The sequence below is a fragment of the Penicillium brevicompactum genome, assembly GCF_028827555.1.
Source record: "Penicillium brevicompactum strain IBT 35665 chromosome Unknown utg000006l_segment0_segment0, whole genome shotgun sequence".
NCBI classification, from domain to species: Eukaryota; Fungi; Ascomycota; class Eurotiomycetes; order Eurotiales; family Aspergillaceae; genus Penicillium; species Penicillium brevicompactum.
In genome coordinates, this window is record NW_026623209.1 from 1,395,354 (window position 1) to 1,420,537 (window position 25,184).

At 51.1% G+C, this 25,184-nt stretch overlaps 6 protein-coding genes across 6 annotated transcripts; 2 read left to right on the forward strand and 4 right to left on the reverse strand.

Annotated features, from left to right (window-relative positions):
• Nucleotides 1–635: 635 nt before the first annotated feature.
• Nucleotides 636–3,499, reverse strand: N7506_008726 (cullin family protein; the record flags this gene model as incomplete). The annotated part of the gene is made up of 6 exons (XM_056958019.1): nucleotides 636–696; nucleotides 757–1,117; nucleotides 1,200–1,622; nucleotides 1,677–1,838; nucleotides 1,903–2,758; nucleotides 2,813–3,499. The coding sequence occupies 6 exons, from the start codon at nucleotides 3,497–3,499 to the stop codon at nucleotides 636–638; spliced, it is 2,550 nt and encodes an 849-aa protein (XP_056807409.1).
• A 613-nt stretch (nucleotides 3,500–4,112) lies between these two features.
• On the reverse strand, nucleotides 4,113–5,247 carry N7506_008727 (Ulp1 protease family protein; the record flags this gene model as incomplete). The annotated part of the gene is made up of 6 exons (XM_056958020.1): nucleotides 4,113–4,167; nucleotides 4,233–4,784; nucleotides 4,856–4,875; nucleotides 4,933–4,982; nucleotides 5,131–5,158; nucleotides 5,212–5,247. The coding sequence occupies 6 exons, from the start codon at nucleotides 5,245–5,247 to the stop codon at nucleotides 4,113–4,115; spliced, it is 741 nt and encodes a 246-aa protein (XP_056807410.1).
• A 1,716-nt stretch (nucleotides 5,248–6,963) lies between these two features.
• Nucleotides 6,964–12,554, reverse strand: N7506_008728 (putative Rho guanyl nucleotide exchange factor; the record flags this gene model as incomplete). Its single annotated transcript, XM_056958021.1, has 3 exons — nucleotides 6,964–8,094; nucleotides 8,143–11,393; nucleotides 11,447–12,554. The coding sequence occupies 3 exons, from the start codon at nucleotides 12,552–12,554 to the stop codon at nucleotides 6,964–6,966; spliced, it is 5,490 nt and encodes a 1,829-aa protein (XP_056807411.1).
• A 1,097-nt stretch (nucleotides 12,555–13,651) lies between these two features.
• N7506_008729 (telomerase reverse transcriptase) lies at nucleotides 13,652–17,562 on the forward strand (the record flags this gene model as incomplete). Its single annotated transcript, XM_056958022.1, has 6 exons — nucleotides 13,652–14,074; nucleotides 14,143–14,440; nucleotides 14,497–14,709; nucleotides 14,780–15,144; nucleotides 15,197–15,604; nucleotides 15,658–17,562. 6 exons carry the CDS (start codon nucleotides 13,652–13,654, stop codon nucleotides 17,560–17,562), a joined length of 3,612 nt encoding a protein of 1,203 aa, XP_056807412.1.
• Nucleotides 17,563–18,440: 878 nt separating this feature from the next.
• Nucleotides 18,441–20,757, forward strand: N7506_008730 (putative TBC domain protein; the record flags this gene model as incomplete). Its single annotated transcript, XM_056958023.1, has 2 exons — nucleotides 18,441–19,632; nucleotides 19,688–20,757. The coding sequence occupies 2 exons, from the start codon at nucleotides 18,441–18,443 to the stop codon at nucleotides 20,755–20,757; spliced, it is 2,262 nt and encodes a 753-aa protein (XP_056807413.1).
• Nucleotides 20,758–21,349: 592 nt separating this feature from the next.
• On the reverse strand, nucleotides 21,350–24,643 carry N7506_008731 (cation-translocating P-type ATPase; the record flags this gene model as incomplete). The annotated part of the gene is made up of 1 exon (XM_056958024.1): nucleotides 21,350–24,643. The coding sequence occupies one exon, from the start codon at nucleotides 24,641–24,643 to the stop codon at nucleotides 21,350–21,352; it is 3,294 nt and encodes a 1,097-aa protein (XP_056807414.1).
• Nucleotides 24,644–25,184: the final 541 nt, after the last annotated feature.

Genomic DNA, 25,184 nt, shown 5'->3' on the forward strand with positions numbered 1-25,184 from the left:
ACGATATGCACTGAGTACGTACACCTTTGCACAACGCATTTCAAGGGGTGCTTGTGTACTTTCAGGGTCGCGTACGGAGTGCTCCTTATGTGCTCCGGACCAGTGTACTCATTTTTATACGGAATCCTCCTATCTGTCAATTGAGTTTGTTAATCTAACTACTCCATACTCCGTACGGAGTACGGAGTACTGCCCAGTATACCCCTCTCGGTACTAATGTGACACCCGTAGACGGAACTCCCCGTTGGCCCCTCTATACGCCATACTTTTATACGAGATAATGCCATCCTCGGCACTGGTTTGAGGCTTGGAATCGGACCTGCCCCGATCGTTAGCCGTACTCTACATCACTAGAGAATTAAATTGCTACATAATTCAGCCACGGGCCTCGGCTAATCAAATCGTCAAAATGTACGGAGTATTCCTTTGAAGAACATTCTCATTGTGTGATGAGTACGGAGAGGCCGGACTAGATTCCAGCCACAATTATTTCGTGGGCAGAATCCAGAATCCACCATCCCAAACGAGTAATAACACGCACTCAATAATCCAAACACGTGCGCCAAAGTGTGAGCGCTTACAAAAGGGCGAAAGGGGGCGTGGGGGAAACAAGAGGTTTTAAAAAAAAATGTCGTTTATGCGACGTAATTGTACTGGTTGTTCTCAGTGCGATCCATGTAATCCTTCTCAATCAGCCTAGAAGATGCGTTAGCCAAGATTCTCCACTGAATCCATTTAAGTCCAAAAAATGCATACTTCTCAATGTTGGTCTTGATATCCGCAGGCTGCAGAGCGCCCAGTCTCTTCGTAGCAGTGATCACCTCCGAGATAAGCGCCGAGTGACTGATCGTCTTCCGACTCTTCATGATGCGCACAATGGCGGCCTGAGTCTCGAAGTGGCGATCGGCGGCGACCCGTTCGTGTGTAATCTTGGTTTCCTCTTTCGTCTCCTTCAGTTGAATCTGGTTGATCTTGATCCGCTTTTGCTTGTCGGTGAAGCCGGCGTTGTACTTGAAGGTGTCCATCTTGTTTACCTCTTTGCCCTTGGGGGTCTTGATGAGGATTCGGTACTTGGCGCATGCGAGGGACTGGAGGGTTCGAATCAATTCAGGATCCGCTGTTGTCTTGTTAGTTTGCTTCATTCAATCGTTGAGGCTGAAGCTCGTCGTTCTGCATCCCAATTAAAGGTGTTCACATACAAAGTTTAGTCGCTTCTTTGATTTGGGTGTATGCCAGGCTCTCGCCATCGGCGATATCATTAAACAGGAGGAGGACAATTGCTTGGAACGAGCTGACGACCAGGTTCTTCTTGTCAGACGCAAAGTTTGCGTTCAACTGGCAATGAGCCAGTTGGTGCTTCCACGTGAGAGTGCGCCCCTTGTGCTTGCTTTGATAGAACTCCTCGAATCTGTTGATCGCGCGTAAAATATCCGATGGAACGCGGACGGGAACATCCGGGTATGACGGCCACGAGGCAGCAGACAACACACTGACATCGAATTCGAAAGGGCGTCTTTTCTTCATTTCTGAAGGTGAGTTCTTGAACGCCGTCATTTCCTCGGCGGCCGTGTCAATGTCATTGAACATAGATTCAAGATTATGGGTGAAGTTTGATCCGCATTCTGATAATTTGTTAGCCAAAGCCATTTGCTTCCAGAAGAATGAAGGCCACAAACCGTTTTTCAGACGTGCCAGCATGCTTTTCTCCGCGTCGCTGCTCGCGCTCCGCTTCATCAGGAGACGTCGAGCTAGATCATTCTTGTAGAATGCCTCAAACACGGTCTTGCCATGTACAAATCTGAACAGATCGAGCACTTGATCCAGTTGTCGGTCCAATTCTGCATCGTCCGAAATCAGGCTCACCTCTTCCGGTTTACGACCGGGGGGGCAGTTTATACCCGCCCTTGAGGAGTCTGTCCACATATTTGGCGATCATTTCACCAGACTTGGGGTTGTCGGTACCACCTGTGGATTCTGATTTCTTTCCACGGTTCATGAAAGCAGCAAAGGCCTCACGAAGCGTGATACGCAGACCCTCGCTTGACTCAAAGCAATTGGCCACAATGTTATCGGCGGTTTGTTTGAACTGGAGCAGATGGACAACCATGTCGGTCTCGTTTTCCTGATCAAACACGATTCGCTCACCCTCTTGGACGATGTAATTTTGGAGGGCAGACTTCAACTCGAGGCCAAGGTCTCGCCTATTCAGCAAACTGTAAAGTTGCTTCAAGGCAGTCTGGTTATTTGCTCGTAATAAACGAACCACGTCGTCTTCATTCGTCAACAAATCAGTTTGCTGACTGATCAGAGCGTCATCCAATAGCTCGGATAGTTTCATCTTCGTGGTCCTGTTGAAAGCGAACATTCTGCAGCGTTCAACTTCACGTTCTATCAAACGGTGGGTGTTTTCAACGTATGTTTCCAAGGTCCCAGCTGCTTGCTGTTGGGCCCAGGCCTCAGTGAATTTCTTAGACTCAGCCAAGAATAAAGGTTCGTAATCACTTGTGTACACATCAAGGTTGTGGAAGAGATCCATGACTTCCCTGAGAAGATTCGAGTTTGAGGCTGCATTGGTATCGCCCTGCCGATCGGCATCGATCAAGTCGTATGCGCCTTTCAAGATCTTCGGTTTCAGATTGCCATCAGCGAATATGTATTCTCGGAACTGAATAAGCCCCAGCTCGCGGATCCCCGGGTGTTCTTTTGAATGCAGAAGGAATGACTGGTCGAGGTAATAGAATATCCATCGCACGGTAACCTGAAGACGTGGTTAGCAATGAGCTTTGATAGAAAGTTCACGTCAAGCACATACAAGTTTGGTGCTCCATGATGACCATGCCTCAACAACAGCCCGTAATGTATCAACATCAGTGCTACCCTTCGCCCTTGAAACAAGGTTCTGACGCAGGCTGCCATTCACAAAGTCCTTGCATCGACCACGGAGATTCTTCGCCAACAGCGCTGAGCGATCTTGCCGGCAAACATTCTCTCCGCCTTTGTATAGTTCTTCCAGAGAACTTTCCGGTTTCCTGCCCTCGAAGATAGCCGTCAAAGCCGCATCGAACTGTGACCACACCTTATCGAAGTAAGATTCCTGATCCAGCCGAGGCCCAGAGCGAAGGTTCTTGACCACAAGCTTCCTCGCCCCAGTATAAGGCGAGAAATTATTCGGACGGGCATTTGCATTCATCGCCGGGGATCTAAGTGAACCGGTTGACCCGGACACGCCACGGCCGACAGGAGCGCCATTTCTGGGCGCGGAGCCGGAAATCGGATACATCTTATGCGGGTGCGTGGGAGACGGCAGATGCGGAGACGAAGATAGGCGGGAGCGTTTGTGGGACTGTGTTTGAGGTTCGGGGGTGTATCTCTCGGAGAGGAGCTCGGAGACGGTCTGCGATCGGGACTGCGATTGCTCCCCTTGATCGGAAAGCTTTCTCTTGCCGATTGAATGGCGTTTACCGCTCTGCTCGGTGTCGCCTCTCGGTTTCTGCGGCATCTACACTGGTTCAGCCCAGCAGGGATGGAATTAGTAGATGGATGAACTGAACATGACAAAAGTGTGTTGAGGGGAATTGACGTTGGTCTTCGCTCCGCACGGCGATAAGATACGGAGCTACCATATTGGCGCCTGAGAGATCAGGAGTCCAGGACAATGGATGAATTCCAGGTTGGTCAGTTAAATATCGCAATTTTTGACAAGGCTAGACTTGTTTTCCATGCTTTCTAGGGTTGTCTGGTCTAAGACGGTATTCCATCTAGTACATGTGGTGATGGTACTTTTGAGTATTCCAAGGTTCTAGATATATTACTGCATGATCCATATCCAATTTATGAGTTACCCACACGGTAGGGACTATGGGCATCTATCTATCCATCCATGGATATCCTCTTAAATAACCAACACGGATGCGTTCAGGTGAAGAAAAGGTAACCATTGATTGTCTGTACTTATTCAATGCAACGCTGGTAAACAACTATCAACAAGTTCGTCCATGAGGAATGTTCTGTTTTTGTCATCCGAAGGTATGTAAGTGCAATAAACAAGAGAGAGAAGAAGAAAAGAAAACCATAAGCAAGGCGTAAAATCGTCAAAAATATCAAAAGGCCATTCAATCAACCCGCGGAGGACTCCTCGACTTCTTACCCATTGGACTCGCACTTGTTCTAAAGACTCAAAGTCAGCGTGGGCTCTTGGTAGTGTGTGGAACAGACAAGACACAATGACATACGATCGTCGGCGTTCGCCTTCTTTCCTGAACCCTTCAATGATCTTGGCCATCTCCTTGCGTGAGCCGGGCGCATCCACCTTCCGTCCCCCAAGACTCATGCTAACCTTCTCATGCGCGCTTGCCATAAGCAGTCTCTTCATGAGAAGGTGTCGCATGTTCATGCACACGAACACACCGCAGTCACTGCCGCCATCTTGTTGGGGCGAGTCATTCAAGTGCATGAACCTGATTGGCATGTTGAGGAGGTATCCGAATTTGCGGGTCACGACATCAGCTTCCCAGACATTGCCTTGGTACAAAGAGTCATAGTGGAAAGCGATGCGGTCGACGACAGAGATTAGCAGAAGGGACCAATGGGTACCGCCTTCTGCTTGGCTGACATTGCGGCAATCATTGATGGGGAGGAAAACGTGGGTGGCTCGGCTGAAGTCTGGAAGTGCTTCGCGAAGAGTGCGGGGGTCTGGGGTTTGTAGGATCATGAATGACATGCTAGGGCGGAGGAGGATGATGTTGGAGGACTTGTATCGGGTCAGAAATTCGTGCTCAAGGTACCTAGAGCGAAAAGTCGAAAGTCAGTGCCATGTTCAATGCTGCAGGTATCATGCTCGGTTTGAGGGACTTACTCCTCCCAGAATGAGATGATCTATGACATATTAGCTCAGGTGGCCCAGCAGGGGGAGGTTCTCGTTATCAAACCCACATTGTCTGTGAGCCAGTCGTTCTTGAGGGTTTGCATGTCCTCTCTTGTCACTGCGGTGCTGTCAGTCCGAAATTCCGGCAGTCAAGGTTCGCGTGAAGGATTGCTCTCATACATCGCACGTCATAGTCTGTGAACACCCGAGAACTGCCTGTAAGTACTCTATGCTCAGATCACCGGTCTCGGAGTCTGATCACTCACAACTCAAATAAGCATCATCAGGGTTCAGCTGCAGCAGTCAGCAATTGCATTGTATTGACACCTTCGAGGTTGCGCACTCACCTTGTCGCCGAACCGCCCGCGGACTTTGCGCAACATGATGCGAGTATGTACTAGAAGGTGAGGTTGTGTAAAGAATACCGCGACCGAGCCGCCAAAACACGAATGCGATGAAGATATGTACGGAGCCAAAGACGAACGCGCAACCCTTGCCGATTCCTATCCAAGCCAAGGCAAACTAGGCTCCACAGATAGCGGTTCCAAAGCGTAGATCTCGCGGCAGAACTTTCACCGAGGCCCCGCGCAGGTTTGAAAATAGCCTGTGGCGGCTACGTACGCAGTGGCAAGGAAGACGGCAAGCAGATGCCGGCAACAATGCCAATAGACTTGAGAGCCGGACTCGAGCGATGTCTCTGCGCTGGCGGAGTGGGAGTGGGAGTGGGGCCGGTCGAGACCTCGGGACTAGGACGCGCTTCGGAGAATGAGACCGTCAGCCCTATAGGTGGCGGAGATGGGAAAGTTGGGGGGTTCAAAGAGCCGTGCTGGGTGGCCAGGAGGATGTGTCAATGGCGCATTCTGTCAACAGGGACTAAGAAAGGTAGATCAGGCGCGGATGATGATCATCCGTGCTCCGGGTACGGAGTAGACTGCCACGTTCAAGTTGCAACCAACCAGGGCAATGAACAATGAAACACAGACAGGACAAATACAAATGCTCAAGGCACCAAGACTTGAATTCTCATGTTGGGCGTCACCTGTGGTCACATGATGTCATGTATACGGTTGAACAAACGTTCTGCTGTGATCTCGAGAGATGGTGGGTAAGGCAGAGACTTGTTCAGGTTGTCTACTCGGGACTCGCTGTTACCTGAACGTGGGAGCTGGGCTATCAGAAAAAGCCATATTTCATTAATGAATTGTGATTTTCAAAAAAAAAAGCACTGCAAACACGCGATCTTGAAGCATCCAAAGACTAGGTACCATACATACATACAATGCCCAGGCTATATTTGACCTTGAACAAAAATTGAATTCCAGATCAGAATGATCGAAAAGAAAAAAAAGATGGGACGAGCCGGGATCGAACCAGCGACCTTGCGAACTTCAATCGCACGCTCTCCCAACTGAGCTATCGTCCCATCACATGATAAACCACTCTATAACATGCCACTTATTTGAATACCTTCAAGACACTCCTATAACATGGCAAAGACCTCAAATTTTCCCGAGGGTTGATTTCAACCTCTTATGAACAAAGACATGGGAGGCGCCGGGATAAACCGCAACAGATTACATTGAACAAAAAAGAGGCAAACATCGATAAATCGAATCATATTCAAAGGAAAAGGGTATCTAAACGCTCGTCCCATCAGCACCCACTACCCACAGATAGTATGAAAGAAACTGAGCAACGTAATAAAAAATCCAAAAACAACTGCGAAGCACAATCATATAGGATGGAAGAAGAGAACAACGAGGAAGCCAAAGGCGAACAATAGGTTAAAAAGAATAAAAAAAGCAATGAGCAATGAGCAATGAGCGAAGTAAAAAAATGTAAAATAAATAAACAGCGTCAGAAACTTTGCAAAAGAGTCTCTTGAGGTTTTGGTCTTGCATCGGGTATTATGGCGAAAACAAAATTCGAAAAGTATGAAGACATGTTCAGAAGAGACATCAAATGATATCATCCAGGTTAAAACAAAAAGAGAAACGGGATATCATAGCCCGGAAATCTGACACTCTTTCTTTATCGTATCATTCAGGCAAAAGAAAACACATCTCCATATAGGATAAATCATATCATAAGATCGTAAATTAGCGGATGAGAGCAAAATGTTTGTTCCAAATCCAGCCAATTGTACCAGCTGCGTCGTCCTGGTTGCGGGCGAGCCATAGCTCGCCCTTCTCACCAACGATGTCGAAGACATCGCCGGAGGCATAGGTTAAATAGGGGTACCCGCCCTCTGTGCGGGCATCAATATTGAAATCGTACAGACTGGCAGCACAGAAAAGTGCAGCGGGCCCATTGGGCCGGGGCTGGTTCGGGGCGGTCTCGGGTGTATTGTCGGACATAGGCATGGCAGAAGAGAAGAAGCCAGAGTATCGATCCGCCACTGGAGAGGTAGGCTGACTGTTGTGGGTGGAGTTGATAACGTCCGCGAGGAAGGGGGTGTCCAAGCTCAGCTGTGGAAGACTGGGGAAAGGCTCGGCGGAAGTGCTGTTGCGTCCAGAGTTGGGAGAGCTGATAGCCTGTTGCAGCATTTGGTTGGGGGTGTCTGAGACCACTCTGCTGGAAAGGGTGGAATCGGCACGGTACCGGCTGCTCCGGCCGGATTGAGGCTCCATCTGTGGCGATTGGAAAGATTGACTGCCAATGCTGAAGTCGCGCGACATGTTCGGGGAGTCGTCAGTCATCGACCCTGGTCGGGTCTTCCCACTGTTGACAGTAGACGGACGGCGGGGAGACTGCACGTTGGACTCGGTTGGTGATAGAGGAACCAGATTGAGGGAATGAGCAAGCATTGATCCATTGCAAGTGCTCAGCTCTTGCATGCGCGCTTCCATCAGATGGTGGTCACTATTGAAGTCATTGACGAGCCGTTGGAGATCGCCTGGGAAATCCACATGGTTTCCAATCTTCAGCTGCAGAGCACTAAACCACGCAGTTTGGGTTCTGATGAAGTTCTTCAGACACGCTGACATCAGTTTGGCAGTCAATGAATAAAGCTTGGGAAGCTCGTCTTTCAAAGTTTCATTCAAAGCCAGGAACTGCTCGCCCTGCTCGGTAGTCTTCTTGTCGGGTTTGTCGCCACGGTCCTTGATGGCCTTGTAGCGTGCGTACTCAGGAAGACGCTTGTCACGTTTGCGCATGACGCGTTGGGGCGCATTGTAGAGCCCGAGAACTTCAACCATCGGACTGATAACGGTCTTGCGAACGATATCCAGCTGTCATAGGTTAGTATTGATTTCACCAGACAATTCGAATAAACTTACATGTTCGGGCAGGGCAGTGGTAACAATATCTTGAACAGTCATCTTGAATCGATGCCACTTGGTCTCTAGCTCGGGGTAGGGAGATGGTGACATCCCGGTCACTTCGCCCATAGCATCAGTGTACTCACTGAACTGGGTGACCCAGAGTTGGACGTCAGACGAGTAAGTTTCAACATCACGCATGACAACCTGCAACTGAAAGTAGCCGTCTCCGAGCTTCTGTGCCAACATATCGTAGGTTTTGTCCTCAAACAAATCCGAGAGACCAACTTGCTGTCGGAATTTCTCAGTGCGACGACCGAACGCTTTGGACAGGCCGGCACGGACATCAGACTGATTGCGCTTGCGACCGACGGCTTGACCAACGAGGTCTGCACGCTTCTTTGACTCATTGATGCGATGAGAAACGTTCGTGACCTCCTCCAGCGCATTGGCAATTGCCACCCGATCTGGATGATCGTTTGGCGTGGACTCCAATAGATCCTGCAAAAGAAGGGGGTATTTGAGGATTCGCTGCACGGGTTTGACGAGCAGGGAGTCCAAGTCCCAGGCGGTGGTAAGATCGGAGGCATAGTTGCGACACTCACCCAGCCAGATACCCACGTTTGGAACACGCTGCAATGCCTGAAGCTTTTTGTTTGCAGCGTCGTGATTCTTCAGATAGTCCGTGTATACCTTTTCCATCAGCTGAACATGCTTAACGAAAACATGGCCAACTGTGGTGGAGCGATCCTTTTCAAGATCCGACAATCCTGCATACTCGGCCAGTTGAACATCAACAGGAGGTTCGGATTGGGGAGGCTTGTTCTCGGCATTGCGTTGGCTGGTCCAGCGCTGCGCCTTGGGAATGATGTAGATGCTTCGGGCAGCCTTTTTGAGGTCGTGCAGGAAGTGATCAGAGAAGTCCGCAACTTGTTCAGAATTGCCAAAGAGAATCTTGATATCATCGGCGTCCAATACATCAGAGGAGGTCTCCTTGTAGATATCCTCGATAACCATCATATCATGACCGAATGTGTGTTCAGTGTCGACGAGCTCCTTGATGATATGCTGCCTCTTCTTCAGACGGCGCTGTTCAGGAGAAGGTGATTTCCTAGACTCTGCTCGAGCAGTTTGTTCCCCGGAGGGTGCAAGCGACGTGCAGGAGGAGTCAGGCGCAGCGGGAGATTCATTGGTCACAATACGCCGGAAAGAGGAGTCTTCGCTGCTGTCTGGACTATGTGCCGGATCCCTTGGCGCGTCGGATTCACCTTGAGTCGATTGGTGAGCGGGAGCTCCCTCGGAGGAGGCTCCATCCTGGGGTGCCCCTGATGAGGATGGAATCACCAGGGGATAGAGTCCCTGTCCACGGGGAGCTTCCTTATCCAACGATAAGCCGAGGCCATCACTCTCGGCGACATCGGGCGTGGGAGGAATGACGCGAGGGGTGAGCACTTCCTCATCGATATTGCTATCAGGATCTGTGGCAGGCGTCACTGCATCATCCTCAGCTCGTACCTGCATCCAGTCCATGATGGAAGGAGATGCATGTTCCCAGTCATCACGCCCAACCAAGCTTGCGGTGTGTGAAAGTTGACCAGAGATTTGGTAATCCTGGAATTTTGGAACTACAACTGGATCGTCTGTTAGACTCTCGTTGCGTTCATCTTCACGTGCATTGGTGGGGTGAGACCGAGGCTCAGAGGAGCTGTGGGTGGCTGCGCTATAATTATGGATTCCACCTCGTGTCAGCTCCTCGAGGTAGAGCTGAGTAGCTCGCTTTGAGTCCCATCTTCCCATTCTTGCTAGATTGGGTGGATTATAAAAAGCGCTTTCACGGTGCCTGGTGGACTGAAGGGTGTTAGGCCCAATGACACCATGATCCTGCAAAGGAGGTCGAGAGTCATCGTAGTCCGCTATTGAAGCTGGTCTTGTGGACACAGCTGAGCAAGGCTCCGTCGGTGGCTCTGTATCTTGTCTTGGGAGACCTAGATCATCGCCACTTTCGTCGCAGGTGGAATTGTGATTCTGTACAGAAGACCACGAGCTGACACTCCATCGATTGCGAGTTTGGTAATCTGCTGCAGTTGGTTGTACCGAGGCGTGTTGAGGATACTGAGTGTTCCCACTACTCGACGAGTCATAAAAGGCTGTGTCGCCGGACGTGTTTGGGACAGACTCTCGATCAGTCTCTGAGATGCTGCAGTCTGGCTCATCACAAGAGTCGTCACTTGGGCTGGACCCACGGATTTGCATGATCTGGCTGAGCAGAGTCCGGCTAGATATGCTAGGTTTTCGCTCTACCAGCCCGGACTGTGGTTCCGTGTCAAAGGTCGTGACATGGGTTTCATCAGAATTGGCCGTGATGGCCGAGTTCGGTACATCAGTCTCGAGAGGCTGTTCATCGCCTGCGTTTGTTGCGGCGCCTCCCTCAGGTAAGCCGAGAGTCGGGGAGTCCATTGTCGTATGTGGCGCTGCTGGGTCTGGCGTTGAGAGAGACGTGTTGAGATGCAATATTGGAACGGTGTTAACTCCATCCGCCCTCGAACCAACCCCATTGGTCGATGCCGTGACCATAGTAGCCATATCATCGGGTTCTTTGGTGTCGTTTGGAGCCAATTGAGGAACGGGAGGGGAGTGCTTTGTCGATTGATTCAGGTCGTCATGCGAGTTATCACCGCGCGCCACAGGACGACGTCGAGCTTCCTGAGTAGTTGCGTTGTCTCTCTGTCCATTCTTATTCTTGTTGATGGCCTGTTGAATGTGTTGGCGGCGAGCCTCGAAATCAACGTTGCCCAATCCTGGTAGCTTGCGTGGCTGCGTGTGAGACGATCGCGGGCCACCGTCGGCGTGATTTTGTAATGATGAAACTCTATCTCCAATTCTCGAGCGTGGGGGGACTGTGCCACCATGTGAAATGGGTTGCCGAGGCCGAGAGCTGCGTAGAGGAGGGGACTTCTTGGGCGGTGGAGCCGCGATGTAAGCCTGAAGCCGCCGGCTTGATTCGGATAATTGATTGCGGGTTTGGCTGGCGCTTAGATCGCGCCGCACACGTGAGGTGGGCGCAAACGAGAGGGGATCATCTTGTGGCATGCGGGGGAGGGCTGTGTTTAGGTGACAGAATAGGAAGGCGGCTGTTGCCCCTAGGCGGCGAGGAAATGGCGGCGGACCGACGGCTGAACGTCGGATTGGAGGAGGGAGATAGGGTTTCGGGACCGGAAGCAGTGAGAAGACGATGTGAAGAGACAGGAATGCGTGATCGGGAATTTGGGCTGTCCGGGGGCGATTCATAGTCGGTCTTGGCCCGCAGCAAGGGGGCCCGTACTGCCATTTCGGGATTCCAAGGCTCGGCAAAGGGAGGCCGGAGGGTTTTTGGTCAAATCACTCTGGATTCTACGATGCCCGCTGCTGTTTGCTCCACCGTTGACGGCCTCGAGCGTTGCTGCGTGGCCCAAATACCACGCGGTGGGCGTGAGTGGTGTTTTGGAAGAGAATTGATCGTGCTGATCAAGGAAGGCTGGGTTCGGGCTTGCTATACTCCCATCCGAGCCGCGACGTTGCAAACGCGCTAGAGGTCTGTTGTTGACCTGAGTATTGATTGGCAATAATTCACCAAACAGTGGACGACGAGGATGCGACTCCGAAAGACGCGACGACAATGGCGGTGGGACACCACCGTTGGGGTTCACAGAGGGAAACCGCTCTGTGTCTGGTGAAGACGGCGTGGAATCAAGCGGTGCACGAGGGTGACTGGTGATTGACCCTGGCAGGGAATCGCGGTACTGACGACGGCGTGGAAAGGTGCGATAGCGCTCCCCATCTGCACTCCCAGAAGGGCTCACTGTTCTTGAGGTGGTTCGCGACGCAGAGGGTAAAGGTAGAACTTGGTCAGGGGCGTTGTTAAATCTATTCACAAGGTCTCTGAATGAAGTCTGTCGTGATCTGGCACCCGCAGGTACCACCGGGTGGGTGGTAGAGGGCGCTAAAGATGTGGTGTCGGAAGTGGAGCGAGGCAGTTGGCTCCTGGTACGCGATGAACCCAAAGGGTTCGCTGGCATGGGTGATACTTTTTCACCCATTGCAGAACGACTGGCCATAGCCATATCCGGTATTACATCGCTGAATCCTTCTCTTACATTGGTGGAGGTTGGCAGGGCCCCACGGCGATAATAATCGGCAGGATCGGGAGACTCCCGCCCTCTATGATCTTCCAATTGATCGTCCTCCGGCCGGTGATTCGTGGGAGTGGAGTGATTATGGGGACGCAGCAGGGCGGACGGTAAAGGGGAATACGTGGAGGGCGACTGTGCCTGAGGGGAGAAAGAGGCGGACGTTTCTAGGGTGTCATGAACGGAGCTAAATGACGCGGAGGATTGTCGCCCAAACGCGGGTTCATGGTAGACACCAAAACCCTGTCTGTCACCGCCAGACATGTTGCATGCTTCACGGGTCGACGTGGACTGGCCGTGGGCCTCTCGGTTCTGGGCGAGTTACGGTGCGTTGTTCCGGGATGGTCGCCCAACGGGTGGAGGTCACAAGTGAGTCGCTTTCAGGCTACAAAGCAATGGTCTCGGGTGGCGTACACCCATCCAGCATTCATATTTGAGACACTGGAGAGTATTTCGAATCGAAGCTTCGGACCGGGAAAATCGGAGCAAAGAAAAACCAGAAGGGATCTGCCGAATTGCGCAGACGAATGAGCAGGCGGCTAGCGTTGGGGTTTGTGAGGGGGTGAAAGCGAATCCTAGCGGTGGGCCGGTTTGTTAGCGTCCAATGTACCTCTCGTACCGTACAGAAAGAAGAAAAAAGTACCGTACCGTGGAGCAATGTAGTAGTATTCCTAACAAGTAGGTGAATCAGAGAGAGAAAGAGAGAGAGAGTTGTCGAGGAACAAAGCAGAAGTCAACATGTGGCGCAAATGAAATAGATCTCAAAAGTGGATTTCACCTTGAATGCTCTTTGTTTCCGGCCCACCGATGACTCCAGGGCTATTTTGACATTACATGTTACACGTTCCATGTTTGAGGGTACTTTCTATTAATGATCTATAATTTGATATAATTATATGTATCTTTTTTAAATAATAATATGATCTTTTCCCCTAAATTAATCAAATAGCTGAGAAAGAATAGTTGATAGACCCAAGTTTGAGTGTTTGCATCTCACAAGGCACAAAAGTCTAGACCGCCCCGGTTCCGTGGTTGAGGTGTCATTGGCCCTCGTTTCGACTTGCTTGTGCCTGAGCCCTAAAACACTTCATACTACCTAATACTCTGCATATACCTTGTACCTTCAACGGATTAAATATTCAATTCTAGATCTGTATATCCTAACAGCCATAGGCATATTTTCCAATGGGAGAATACACTATGAAGGCACCCTAACCCCACCCTCCGCCGAGGACGCGTCGCGCGTCTATCCCACGGTTCCTGGAACCCTCCGGGCAATCGCAAACCCGACAACTCCATACACAAACCAGATTGGCAATTGGCAATCACTCATAACGTGTGGACATTGCCGACGATTCAATATGGGGAAAAAACGCAAGCGACCCGTCAAGGACCGTGGTCCCACGCCCTCGTCTCACCTCGGTATCACCACAGGTACCCGCCGTTTCAGAATCTCAGCCCCAAACTCCAGAGAAATCAGCCATCCTGTGATTTCCCTGTACTACCAGCAAGTCTTGACGCTAAGAGACTACCTACTCCACCAACTTCCCCTAACATCCAAGTCGCGTCGGCGTCGCATATGGTCCCTAGGTTCGCCATCTGATACACACCCCCAATCCTCGGCATTGGCACAGCTCCTCGACTCCACTTTGGTCGGGGTGCTCAAGAACTCATCTCCGAGCCTCATCACCGAACGACAAAAGGAATATTTGTCCTTCAATGAGTCGCAGTCGCGCTCCCTGCTCGTGAGCACCGACACGGGGCCGACTTGCCCGCAGTCGGAGGTGAATTGCCTACCCTCTACCTACGATGTCCCTATGGAGACGCAATGTGCTGACATCTCTCGGCGCAGGTGGTTGACTTCGTGATCTGGAAATTGTTCAATCAAACCGGTTATGGGAAGCCTCAGAATTTGCTTGCAAATGGCTTCCAGCGTCCGTCGGTAGGGCTCCAAGCCCAGGATACAGAAATCCCGGGCGTTGTAAGCCGCTTCCCCAATCACAGTGTCGCAACTCTCAAGGGAAACCCTTGGACGGAAGTGCTTGGTTTGCTCGGCATCAATGGAGAAGACATCATGATGCGCCTTCTCTTCGATTGCGGCGTGTTTGCTCCGATAAACGCCCAAAAAGGGGTCTACTATCAGCTGAGTGGTATTGATTGGTCGAAATGCAACTTTTTTTTTCAAACGACGTTAATGATCTGTTAGGTCTGCCACTTCCGGACCTCGAAGTCCTGAGCAATGCGTCGAACCTCCATGTATCTGCCAAGCCTCAGAACACCGCTCCTATTACCGATCCGAAAAGCCTCATCGAGAAGCAATGCCATCCGAAACCCGCCAACCATCACGGCCCAAATAGTATTGTGTTCCTCCGTCGGCGGATCCTTTACGGGCGCATCGAGTCTAAAAGAGAAATGCCCTGTGGACTGGGGCAAACACGCATGTCTCCCGTTTGAACGTTGTGTTTTAGCTTCGCGCTAATAATATCTAGATGTCTTCAACCGCTTCTCGTCACTTGATTCACAGGCTCAAACCGTTCATGTGATGAAGTACATGTTTCCCCGGCAATTCGGCTTGCATAATGTGTTTATGCCGCAATCCGATGGTCGCAACAGCACGATCATTTTCAAAAGCGGGATATTTCGAGAGAAGGAAATCTCTCAGCTAGACTACAAGAGGCAACTTCGACAGCCCCGGCCTGAGAATGAATCTGCAGATGCAGATGCAGGTGGTGGCGTTGGAAGTCTCAAAGTCCCCAAAAGACTTCGTGGTATGGTCGAAACCGTCCGGAAGTTACGGAATCGCAATGCGCAGTGTTCCTATAGTGAATTATTGCGATATTATTGTCCGACTGAGGTGAGACATTTCGTTCGCTTTGCATGGCTGGTGTGTTGCTGACCTTTTGCAGAAAAGCGGTCCGGCGAAACTTGGCGCATTCGCTCTGACGCCCGAAAAAAGCCAGCCTATCTCGTCTCTCGAGTCAAAATTAGTAACACAGGTGCAGAGGACCCCGGAAGACGACGCTCCCCATATTAGCCCCGTGACATTGGAGCCGCACCAAGCCTTGGGGGCATCTTGTGGAGCTGAGCAATCGAGTCGACATGCCCCAGTCGGTTTGATCGATTATGCGACGCCGCCATCCTCAGTGTCGGCGTTTTGTCGGGCGGTCTTTCAAAAATTGATTTCCCGACAGTTGTTGGGGGATGGGCCGGAGGGCACTTCGAACTATAAAGTTGTGATGCGCCATATTGATCGGTTTATCAAAATGCGCCGATTCGAGAGTATGAGTCTGCATGAGGTTTGCAAAGGTGTCAAGGTTCGTCATTGATCTGATCATCTGAGACATATCCATACTGATCGACATGCTAGATTACCTGTATTGCTTGGCTGGAGCCACCCCAGACCCAGACTTCACGATCTGAGACACGATCGAAGATCGCTCTATCTGACTTGCGTAAACGCACCGAATTGCTTCATGAATTCATTTATTGGATTTTTGAATCGCTCATCATTCCATTGATTCGCTCAACTTTCTATGTCACCGAGTCTCAGACACATCGAAACCGGCTCTTTTACTTCCGTCACGATGTATGGCAACAGTTAATCGAGCAGCCGTTCGGTAAATTGAAGGCTACAATGTTTGAGGAGCTCGAGCCAGAACGTGCCAAACGGGTTTTGGCACGGAAGTCTCTCGGGTATGGTGCCCTCCGTTTGCTCCCCAAATCTACGGGCATCCGGCCCATCTTAAATCTGCGCAAACGAGTGCCGAAGGAATCGACATGGGGGAAGAACCAGACGTTCCTTGCTCCCAGCATCAACACAAGTATCACCCCCATTTACAATATGTTGACCTACGAACGGCTGCGAGCTCCTGCCAAATTAGGATCCACCTTGCTGTCCGTTGGAGATATTCACTACCGCTTGAAGACATTCAAGGAACAGCTGTCTGGTCAACTCAAACCAGGTCCCCAGTCCCAGCAACCCAAGTTTCCACCGCTGTACTTTGTAAAGCTTGACATACAGGCTTGCTTTGATACCATCCCACAGGCGAAACTACTCAATCTCATCGCAGATTTGGTCTCTGGGGAGAATTACCGCATGTCGAGACACGTGGAATTCCAACCACCTCTTACCAAGATGCAAAACGCGAAACCTACACGAAGATTCTTATCCCGTGCTGCACTCGCAGATAATCCACAACACCTACCGGACTTTGTCAAGAGCGGGCCTTCTCGACGAAAGGCCAATGCCGTTTTCGTGGACTTGCATGGGCAGAAAGATGAGAATGTTGAGGGTCTAATGGCCCTTCTCGACGAGCACGTCCGCAGTAATCTCGTGCAGATGGGCAAGAAATTCTTCCGTCAGCGCAACGGCATTCCCCAGGGCTCTGTCTTGTCCAGCATACTCTGTAACTTCTTCTACGCGGAGCTGGAGCGAAACGTGTTGGGATTCATCGACCCCAAGAACTCTCTCCTCCTCAGACTCGTGGATGACTTCTTGCTCATCACGCCCAAACGAGACGTGGCAATGCGCTTTGTAGAAGTCATGATTGGTGGCCAACCATCATATGGGGTCCGAGTCAACCCGGCAAAAAGCATGGCCAACTTCAGCGCAGCAGTTGATGGCATATTCCTCCCACGGCTTGAGGGTTCCAACCTATTTCCTTACTGTGGCACCCTCATCTCTACACACACTCTTGAGCTCCACCGCGACCAAGACCGCCAGCTGGAAAGCGGCGAAACGGCCGCTGCAACAATCTCCAACACCCTGACAGTTGAAGCAACTCGCTTTCCCGGGCGCACCTTTAACCGCAAAGTTCTTTCAACCTTCCGCCTACAGCTGCACTCAATGTATATTGACGACGGCCACAATTCTCGCATGGTTGTGCTGGAGAATCTATACGCCAGCTTCATGACCTCCGCCATGAAAATGTATCGGTACATGAAGTCACTACGGGGACGTGCGCACCCCAGTCCCGCGATCGTCACGCAGACAATCCGCGACCTGGTGGAGTTGGCAGCCAATTCTATCCAAGGGCGGCGGGTCGACAAAGACAGCTCATTCTCATGTTTTGTCCAAGTTTCTCAGTTGAAGTTCCTGGCTGCGGCCGCTTTCCGATTCGTCCTGAAGCGGAAACAAACGAAGTATGTGACCGAGCTGCGTTGGCTGGGCTCGTTGGCTCGCGAGGCTCGACCCACTTCAGATTCCGCAACACTGAGAATGACACATGTGGTGAAGAAGGGCAATGCGATGTTTGAGACATGGCGATTTTGAAATATATTTGGGCTGAAATGAGATGTATGATACCACGTTGTAGAGTAGAGCCGATCAGGAACAAGCACAAGAAAGAAGCCCGATGCCAAGTTGTGCCTAATTTCTTCTCCACGGTTCCATTGTCCAATAGGAGATGTCTATCCACACCTCTAATTTCCCGTTAGGGCAACAGAGACCTAGTCAGGAGGGGAAGCAAAGAAAATGAAAAGAAGTACGGACTACAATAGAAACAACCAAAGCTAGAAGACCCGGAATAAACTCAGAAGTGTCTGTGTTCAGGGATACAAACAAGGCTGTGTAGGCTTATCCCTTCCAAGATCGGGGGCTTCGATCACCATGCAATCAAAATACTTGAAGGGTACCTGTCCGATGACCCGATCAGTGCTAGTGGGACGAGGTATCCCCGAGGTACCCCCTGTTCTCGGCCAGACCGAGTGCGGCACTGGCCTGAGGCTCCGCTTGCAGCATCACGGTTTCTTCGTTTCTTCCCTTCTTCCTCTACTCTACTCCAGAATCATTGTATTCTACGTCCTTCATTTGATTCTCTTCTTCTTCTGCTTTTCCTGTTTCTGTTTGACCGACATTCTTTTCTACTACTTCCCTTCTCTCCGTGTCCCTACGCTAATAGCGGCCTCTCCTGAACCCTTTAACCGACTACACCTGATCTGGATTTAATCAGGCTACGGCCGAGCCTGCAATTTGGTTTCTGAAACGTTGACATTAGTGTTGTTTTAATTGATTGTTGTGTTCTGGCACCTGGTTCCTCGCATCCAGTATCGACCCCTTCCGGCCATCCCGTTCCTCCCACTTGCCGTGTGGTTTTTTTTTATGGTCGAAATCTGCGGGGGATCAAAACAATCGAACAAGCGCATGAGACAATGACCACCGTGGGCGCGACCCCCAATTCTCCCCCCGAGCTCTCCGGGTCGAAATCCTCGAAATCCTCCTCCTTCCACTCCTCCCACCTAGACGGCCCAGACAGTGCTTTCACGGACATCTCGAACTTTGAAGAAATCGGCTTGGAGGATGATGCCGACCTGTCTTATATGGAATCCGTCGGCTCGTATGGCCGTGCTGGAGCTATGGCCCGGTCGCCTGCTGCTCGAATGTCGAGCAAAGGCCCCACGACCTCAACACGCGATTTGACCGCTACTCCGAAACCTCGAAAGCGAAGTCCTTTACCTCCGTTGAGCGGGGCGAAGCCTCCAAAATCATCGGGCTCTCTTATGGCAAAATCTGGAAACCGCAGAGACTCAGGCAGCACGCTGCAATCCCCCGGATTGGCACCCTCCCAACCTCGCCGATCGCGGTCCGTGTCACCACTCCGCCCAACTTCCAGTCGCTCCGCCTCGAGCACTAGTTTGGCTTTGTCTCCGCTCTCTGCGCGAGTGCCTGTTAACAAACAAACCTGGCAGCCCAACCGGAAATCGCTGAAAGAATTAGAGGAAGAATACCACGACTCGGACGACGAATTGCCAGAAGATGCGAGCTTGTGGAACATTCCCATTTCGCCGCGCCCAGCACAAGAACGAGCGCCCTCTCGACCAGAAAGCCCCAATGGTCGCAGTCCTGGCCGTCGCCCGCTGCCTTTCCAGCATGCTATATCCGATGAACATGCGTCCAAATCGCCCGAAAACACTGCGAAAGCATCCCGCATGAAGCGGATAAACCGATCGAGCTCCGCAGGACCGGAGCGTGGTCAAATATCGCCACGCAACCCCCGCACCTATTCGTATAATAGTTATCTGACAGATCTGTCCGAAGAAGCGAAGATCATCACCGAAGCTCTGGAGCTGCACGCTGATGATAGAGACCGCAAGCATGAGGAAAACGTACAGACGGGTGCCACACGGAAGTCCAGCGAGGACTCACATCGCGCATCCCGTGAGGCTACTGCTTTGCCGCCTGTGCAAAGATCTAATATCATGATCGATCCATTGCCGATCAGCAAAGAGAAAGAGAAGGTGCTTACGCGGACCCGCCCTAGCTGGCTTCCGCCCAAAGACCAAAAGGAGGAAAAGAAGCATTTGAAGCAATATCAGGAAATGATGGCCCTGTCTCGGGAGTCCGGTACGTACTTGAGTGATGTCCCGAATCAATATCAACTCTCTAATCAGCCTCCTAGAAAAACGAAAGGCTGCCAAGGAAGCGTCTGCACAGTGCGATAAGGATAACACTCGGTCAACATTACAAAACATTTGGGATGAATATGTGTGCCCACACTGGGACCGCGCCCTCCGCGAGCCTCGAATTCGCGAGCTTTGGTGGCGTGGAATTCCGCCTCGTAACCGGGGCTCCATATGGGCGCGTGCCATCGGCAATGAGCTATCATTAAGCGAGGAAACCTTCACAATGGCCCTCCAAAGAGCAAAGGATCTTCGGGGCAAGAAAGACGCCGAGAATGAGATCAACAAGCGCTTACAAGATTGCTTCGATGCAATTGACAACGACGTTCCAAAGGCCTTCTCTGATCTTAACCTCTTCCAAGAAGGCGGCCCGCTCCATGACACCCTCGTCGATGTTCTACAGGCATATTGCATGTATCGCAGCGACGTGGGCTACATTCATGGTCTCCACACCATCGCCGCCCTCCTCGTACTCCAATTCCCAACCCCATCCTCCGCCTTCCTCGCTATGGCAAACGCTCTCAACCGCCCTCTACCAGTTGCTTTCCTGACCTGGGACCGTGGAGCCATGGCCCGATCTTATACATTGGCTTCCGATACCTTGCGCTACAAGTTCCCGCGACTGTACACCCATCTCACCCAGACTTTCAACCTCTCCGACGAAGAACTATGGGAGCCTATCTTCCGCTCTCTCCTGACAAACGGCCTCGATCTCGAGCGCCTCTCCCGCGTTTGGGATTGCTGGGTTTTCGAAGGTGATCGCATCATGATCCGTTCAGCCGTTGCAATTCTCGGCTGTCTACAAACTCAGCTATTCTCTTTCCAACAGGGAGACGAACAGACCCGCCTAGTCGTACGAGACATCCTCGGCTGGGGACCCCGGCACGTCGGCGCCAACACCCAAAAGCCGAAAGATCGCCACAGCGCTCCTGCAGCTGCAGGTTTCGGAGGTGGTTCAATCGAAAACCCCGGCGTAGCCGATTATTGGGTTCTCACTGCGTCCGGAAACGAAGATGGGTTCATGAAAGCTGTCCGCGAAGCTGGAAAGGTCCGTCAGCAACGAGAATGACGACAGCCTTAGGCCGTGGTTCTGTGCTTGCTGTTTCACTCCTTGATTGATTTGTTGTTTTCCTTTCTTTTTTTTTTTTTTCATACCCACATCATGATTCATCTTGATATCCACTCGCTACAGCATACACGGGGGGAAATGTTACCTTTCTTCCAAATTCATATACACCTTGCTTGCTCCGCTTTGCCTCTATATCTTTTATTGGATGGATCCCTCGTTTCTTTATACTCAAGTCATTCCTAGCCCTCGATTGTTGGCCTTTCTTCATCTTGTATTTTTAGCCCTTCATGCCCTTTGATGCATTGTTTTATTGGTACTGGTGCTCTAGTGGTTTACAAGCAATTGAGTTCGGCTTTCATCTCTCGGCTTTCATCTTTCAAAGTAACCACTTTGGGGCACTTTGGGGACCGTGTTTCACCATAGAACCGGAAGTAGGTATTGAAAATCAATTAAATAATACATAGATCATCGATTCACAATCTCCAGCGAATGTCAAGCGAAACTAAGCTAGAGTGTCCATTTCTAAAGTAAACCGATGAACCAGGATGCATATACAAATGCTATCAATCATTATTCAACCTTCGAGGACAAATCACCATGCAGCCCAAGCGACAGGACCCTTGGGGAAGAGTCTCACAAGAACCTTGCGCAACTCATCCATACAGAGCACACCCATAGCAAGACCAAGCGGGATAAGCCAGAACTCGATGGGAACAGAAGCCGTGCTGAAGATGTTCTGGATCCCAGGAACCTCCGTGACAAAGATGGCAATGACGAGGGAGATGAGAATAGCGAGAGGCAGCCATGGGTTGCGACGCGCAGGTCGAATGGGGTCAGCTTGGAGGATGGACATCCGTTTGCTGCGGACGGATAGCACGTTGCCCCATTGCATGATGACCAAGGTGACGAAGTAGACACACTGACCCACGCTGATGAAGTGGTTCAGCTCGTCTGCGGTGTAGCCGTGGAAGCCTTCGCCGTAGTTCTCGAAGGCGAAGATTAGGTCGGAGAAGGGGATGCCGGCGTGGCGCCACATGTACAGGAAAAACATCGCGTGGGCGCTGAATGCTTCCATGACACCGACGAAGAGGTATGACTGTCCGTAGATACGGAGGTTGATGAGGTGGTCCTTTGTTGGACGGCGTGGGGGTAGGCTTAGGAGATCGAATTCTTCTTTCTCCATGATGAGGGAGAGGGATAGGAACAGATCAGTGAACACACAGACGATGATCATGAGGAAAGTGCTGAGAGGTACAGGACAGCCGAAGAAGACATTCATGAGGACAGGCCAGATCTCAGACCAACTACCTGCGGGCAGCAGGTAGGCGATGACCTTCTGCAGGTTCTGGAAGACCAAGCGGCCAAGGCGGATAGCTTCGATGATAGAGTCGAAGCGCTCGAGGAGGACAAGATCAGCGGCTTCAATTGCAACATCGCTGCCAGATCCAACGGCGATGCCAACGTCTGCTTGGCGCAGTGCTGGGGCATCGTTGACACCATCACCTGTCACGGCTACGACACAGCCACGGGCCTGAAGTTCCTTCACAATGCGAAGCTTCTGCTCGGGAGTAGTGCGGGCAAATACAATCTCATCGTAGCCGCAGACTGTCTCCCAATTCTCCAACGTCAGAGATGACAAGCTGGGGCCTTCAAGAAGTAAGCTCTGGCGGGACTTTGGTATTTTGATCTCCATTGAAGGATCAAGACCATCCCCGAGGTCGTCAACGGTATCAGGCTCGACACTTCCATTGTAGATTCCGATCTCTCGAGCGATGGCAGCGGCAGTCAATCCAAAGTCACCAGTCACCATAAAGAAGCGAATGCCTGCTTTGCGACAAGAAGCGACTGTTCGAGCTGTCTCCTCACGTGGTGGGTCAACAATTCCAAAGATACCAAGAACAGTGAGATCTTTCACACCAGACTCCATTATTTCATCGCTGAAGTCGTTGGAGCCAGGAGCAGAGCGAGGGGCATAACGACGTTGACAGATGACAATCACCCGCTCTGCGCGACGAGATAGCTTGGCCTGAAAGTTCGAGAACCGTTCACGAGCCTCGAGGTCCAGCGGACGAATTGCATTGTGAACTGCTGACCAGTAGGTAGAGCAACGATCTAGAAGCACGTCGGGAGCTCCCTTGACATAGAGGTTATATTCACTGCTCGAGCCCGGCTCACAGTGCATAGTGAGCATCCACTTGTTCTTGGAGTTAAAAGGAATCTGGTGGACTCGATCATATCCAGCTAATGCTTTGGGTGAAGTCATGCCCACACTATCCGCAAATCGCAGAACAGCTGCATCAGTTGCATTGCCATGGACAGTTCGTTCATGGACAGGTTTGTTCATGGTTGTTGGATCGTAGATAGCGTCATTGCATAGAACTGATGCGCGGACCATGTCACGCAGTCCATCGGGGAGGTCAACTGTGCCGAACTCGCCGGGAGCCAGGTCTTCAAGGTTGTATTCCCAATCGACCATTCCAAGAGACTTGACAAACATGCGGTTCTGGGTGAGGGTACCAGTCTTGTCAGAACAGAGCACGTTCACACAACCCAAAGTCTCAACGGTTGCGAGACCCTTGGGCAAAATGTTGGTCTTCTTCATGCGTTTTGCGATCATCATGAGAGTCAAGGCGACGGCGACAGGCACTCCCTCGGGAATGAAGGCCACAACACATCCCATGACATTGTTCAGCATGGCGACCACACTCATGTAGGACGGGTGATCTTTCCGCAACCAGCCCAGCCAAGTGAACAGAATCAGTAGCGCCAGACAGACCGTTAGGACCACGATGATGGTGACGAAGCGATTGATCTCACGTTGGATCAAAGTTTTCTTTTGCTTGACGCCGGCTGTGACTGAGGCAATGCGACCCATCACCGAGCGAGATCCTGTCAAGACGACGACACCAACGGCGTTTCCATTTGTCACACCTGTTCCCATGAGGGCAATGTTTCGAGTCTCCAAGAAGTTGATCTCGGTGCACTCGATGGCGCCTTCAACCTCGTCTGACTCGCCAGTCAAGATTGCCCGGTCGAATCGGACATCACCTGAGCTTTGAAGAATGCGCATATCGGCCGGGACCTTGTTACCAATTCCAATGTGGACAATGTCTCCAGCGACGAGGTCAGCGGCGGGTATCTGAACCAGCTTCTCATCACGCATGACCATCGCTTCTGCGGGGAGCAGGCCTAGAATTGAATTCATGACCCGGGCCGTGGACCAATCTTGAAAGGCCGAGAAGCTTGCTTGGAGAGCAATAACGATAAGAATGAGAACAGCCATAGCGAGGTTCTGAGCGGAAGGAGGATTGCTGAGGGGTTTCCAGCAGACGAAGAAGATGACCACACCCACCCAAAGAACGGAGCAAAAGCCACCGAAGACATAGAAAAAGATCTTTTTGAGATAATTCTCTCTGTGGTGTGCGATGACGTTCTTTCCATCTCTCTGTAAGCGAGTAGCAGCAGAGGTAGAGGTGAGTCCAGTACGTTGGTCGACATTGAACTCCTGGCACAATCTCTCAGGGGAGACGATGTGAAAGTCCAAGTTCTCAAAGTAGTCTTGTTGTGGGTGCTTCTCTTTTGTGGGGTCGTTGATGATCTGTTTCGGGGCTTGTTGAGACTCCGAAACATGTATAGACAGAGTCCGGAACTCTATGGGCAGCGTAGCTCCGCCCTGGATGCTGCTGTGGCTGCTGCGGATGGTATCACGGCTGATGGAGCGAGTTCGGGAGAGATGAGTCGGTTGGTAGATAGACCGAAGGCCCTCCGCAGAGGTGGCTTCCTCAAAGGTAATCCGACCAGAGCGGCCCGTAGCATCAGGGTCATCCTTCATTTGATCGCCGTCTGACTCGACGTCGGTCTCACGTTTAGAGTTATTTGGACTCATTGTGGAGGGGTGTGTAATAGTTGATGGAGGGTACAGGAAAAGGTAAATTGGAGCCCGAACAAGCAGAAGAGGGGATATAGAAAGACACCCAGAGAAGGAAAACGAGAAGGAGAACGAGAAGGAGAAGGAGAGAGAAAGACAGATCGTACAGATGCAAAGCTCAAGACGAAGAAGGAAGTGGAAGGGCTTTTATGTAGGAGCCAGGCTCGTAACTGACTAGGTCCAAGCTGGCTTAGATCTCAGCTGGGCTGGATTGGGAAGGTAAACCCTTTGGATGCAAGCAGCCACGCGACATGACAATCCATGTGGGAAACTATGAAACTATGAGTGATTTAAAAAAAAAAACAATGGGCATCTCGATCCTACTGGTGGGGATTAAGAAAAAGAAAAAAGCGCTCTGATACGATGAGGTACATGCTAAGCTCTAGAGCTCTCCATAGTATGCCAGGTACATGTAATGTACCTGTGGCAGCTGTCAATCGGAAGTTAAACCTCAGAAGAGACCAGAGATTCAAGCACCAAATAAAATACATATACCATT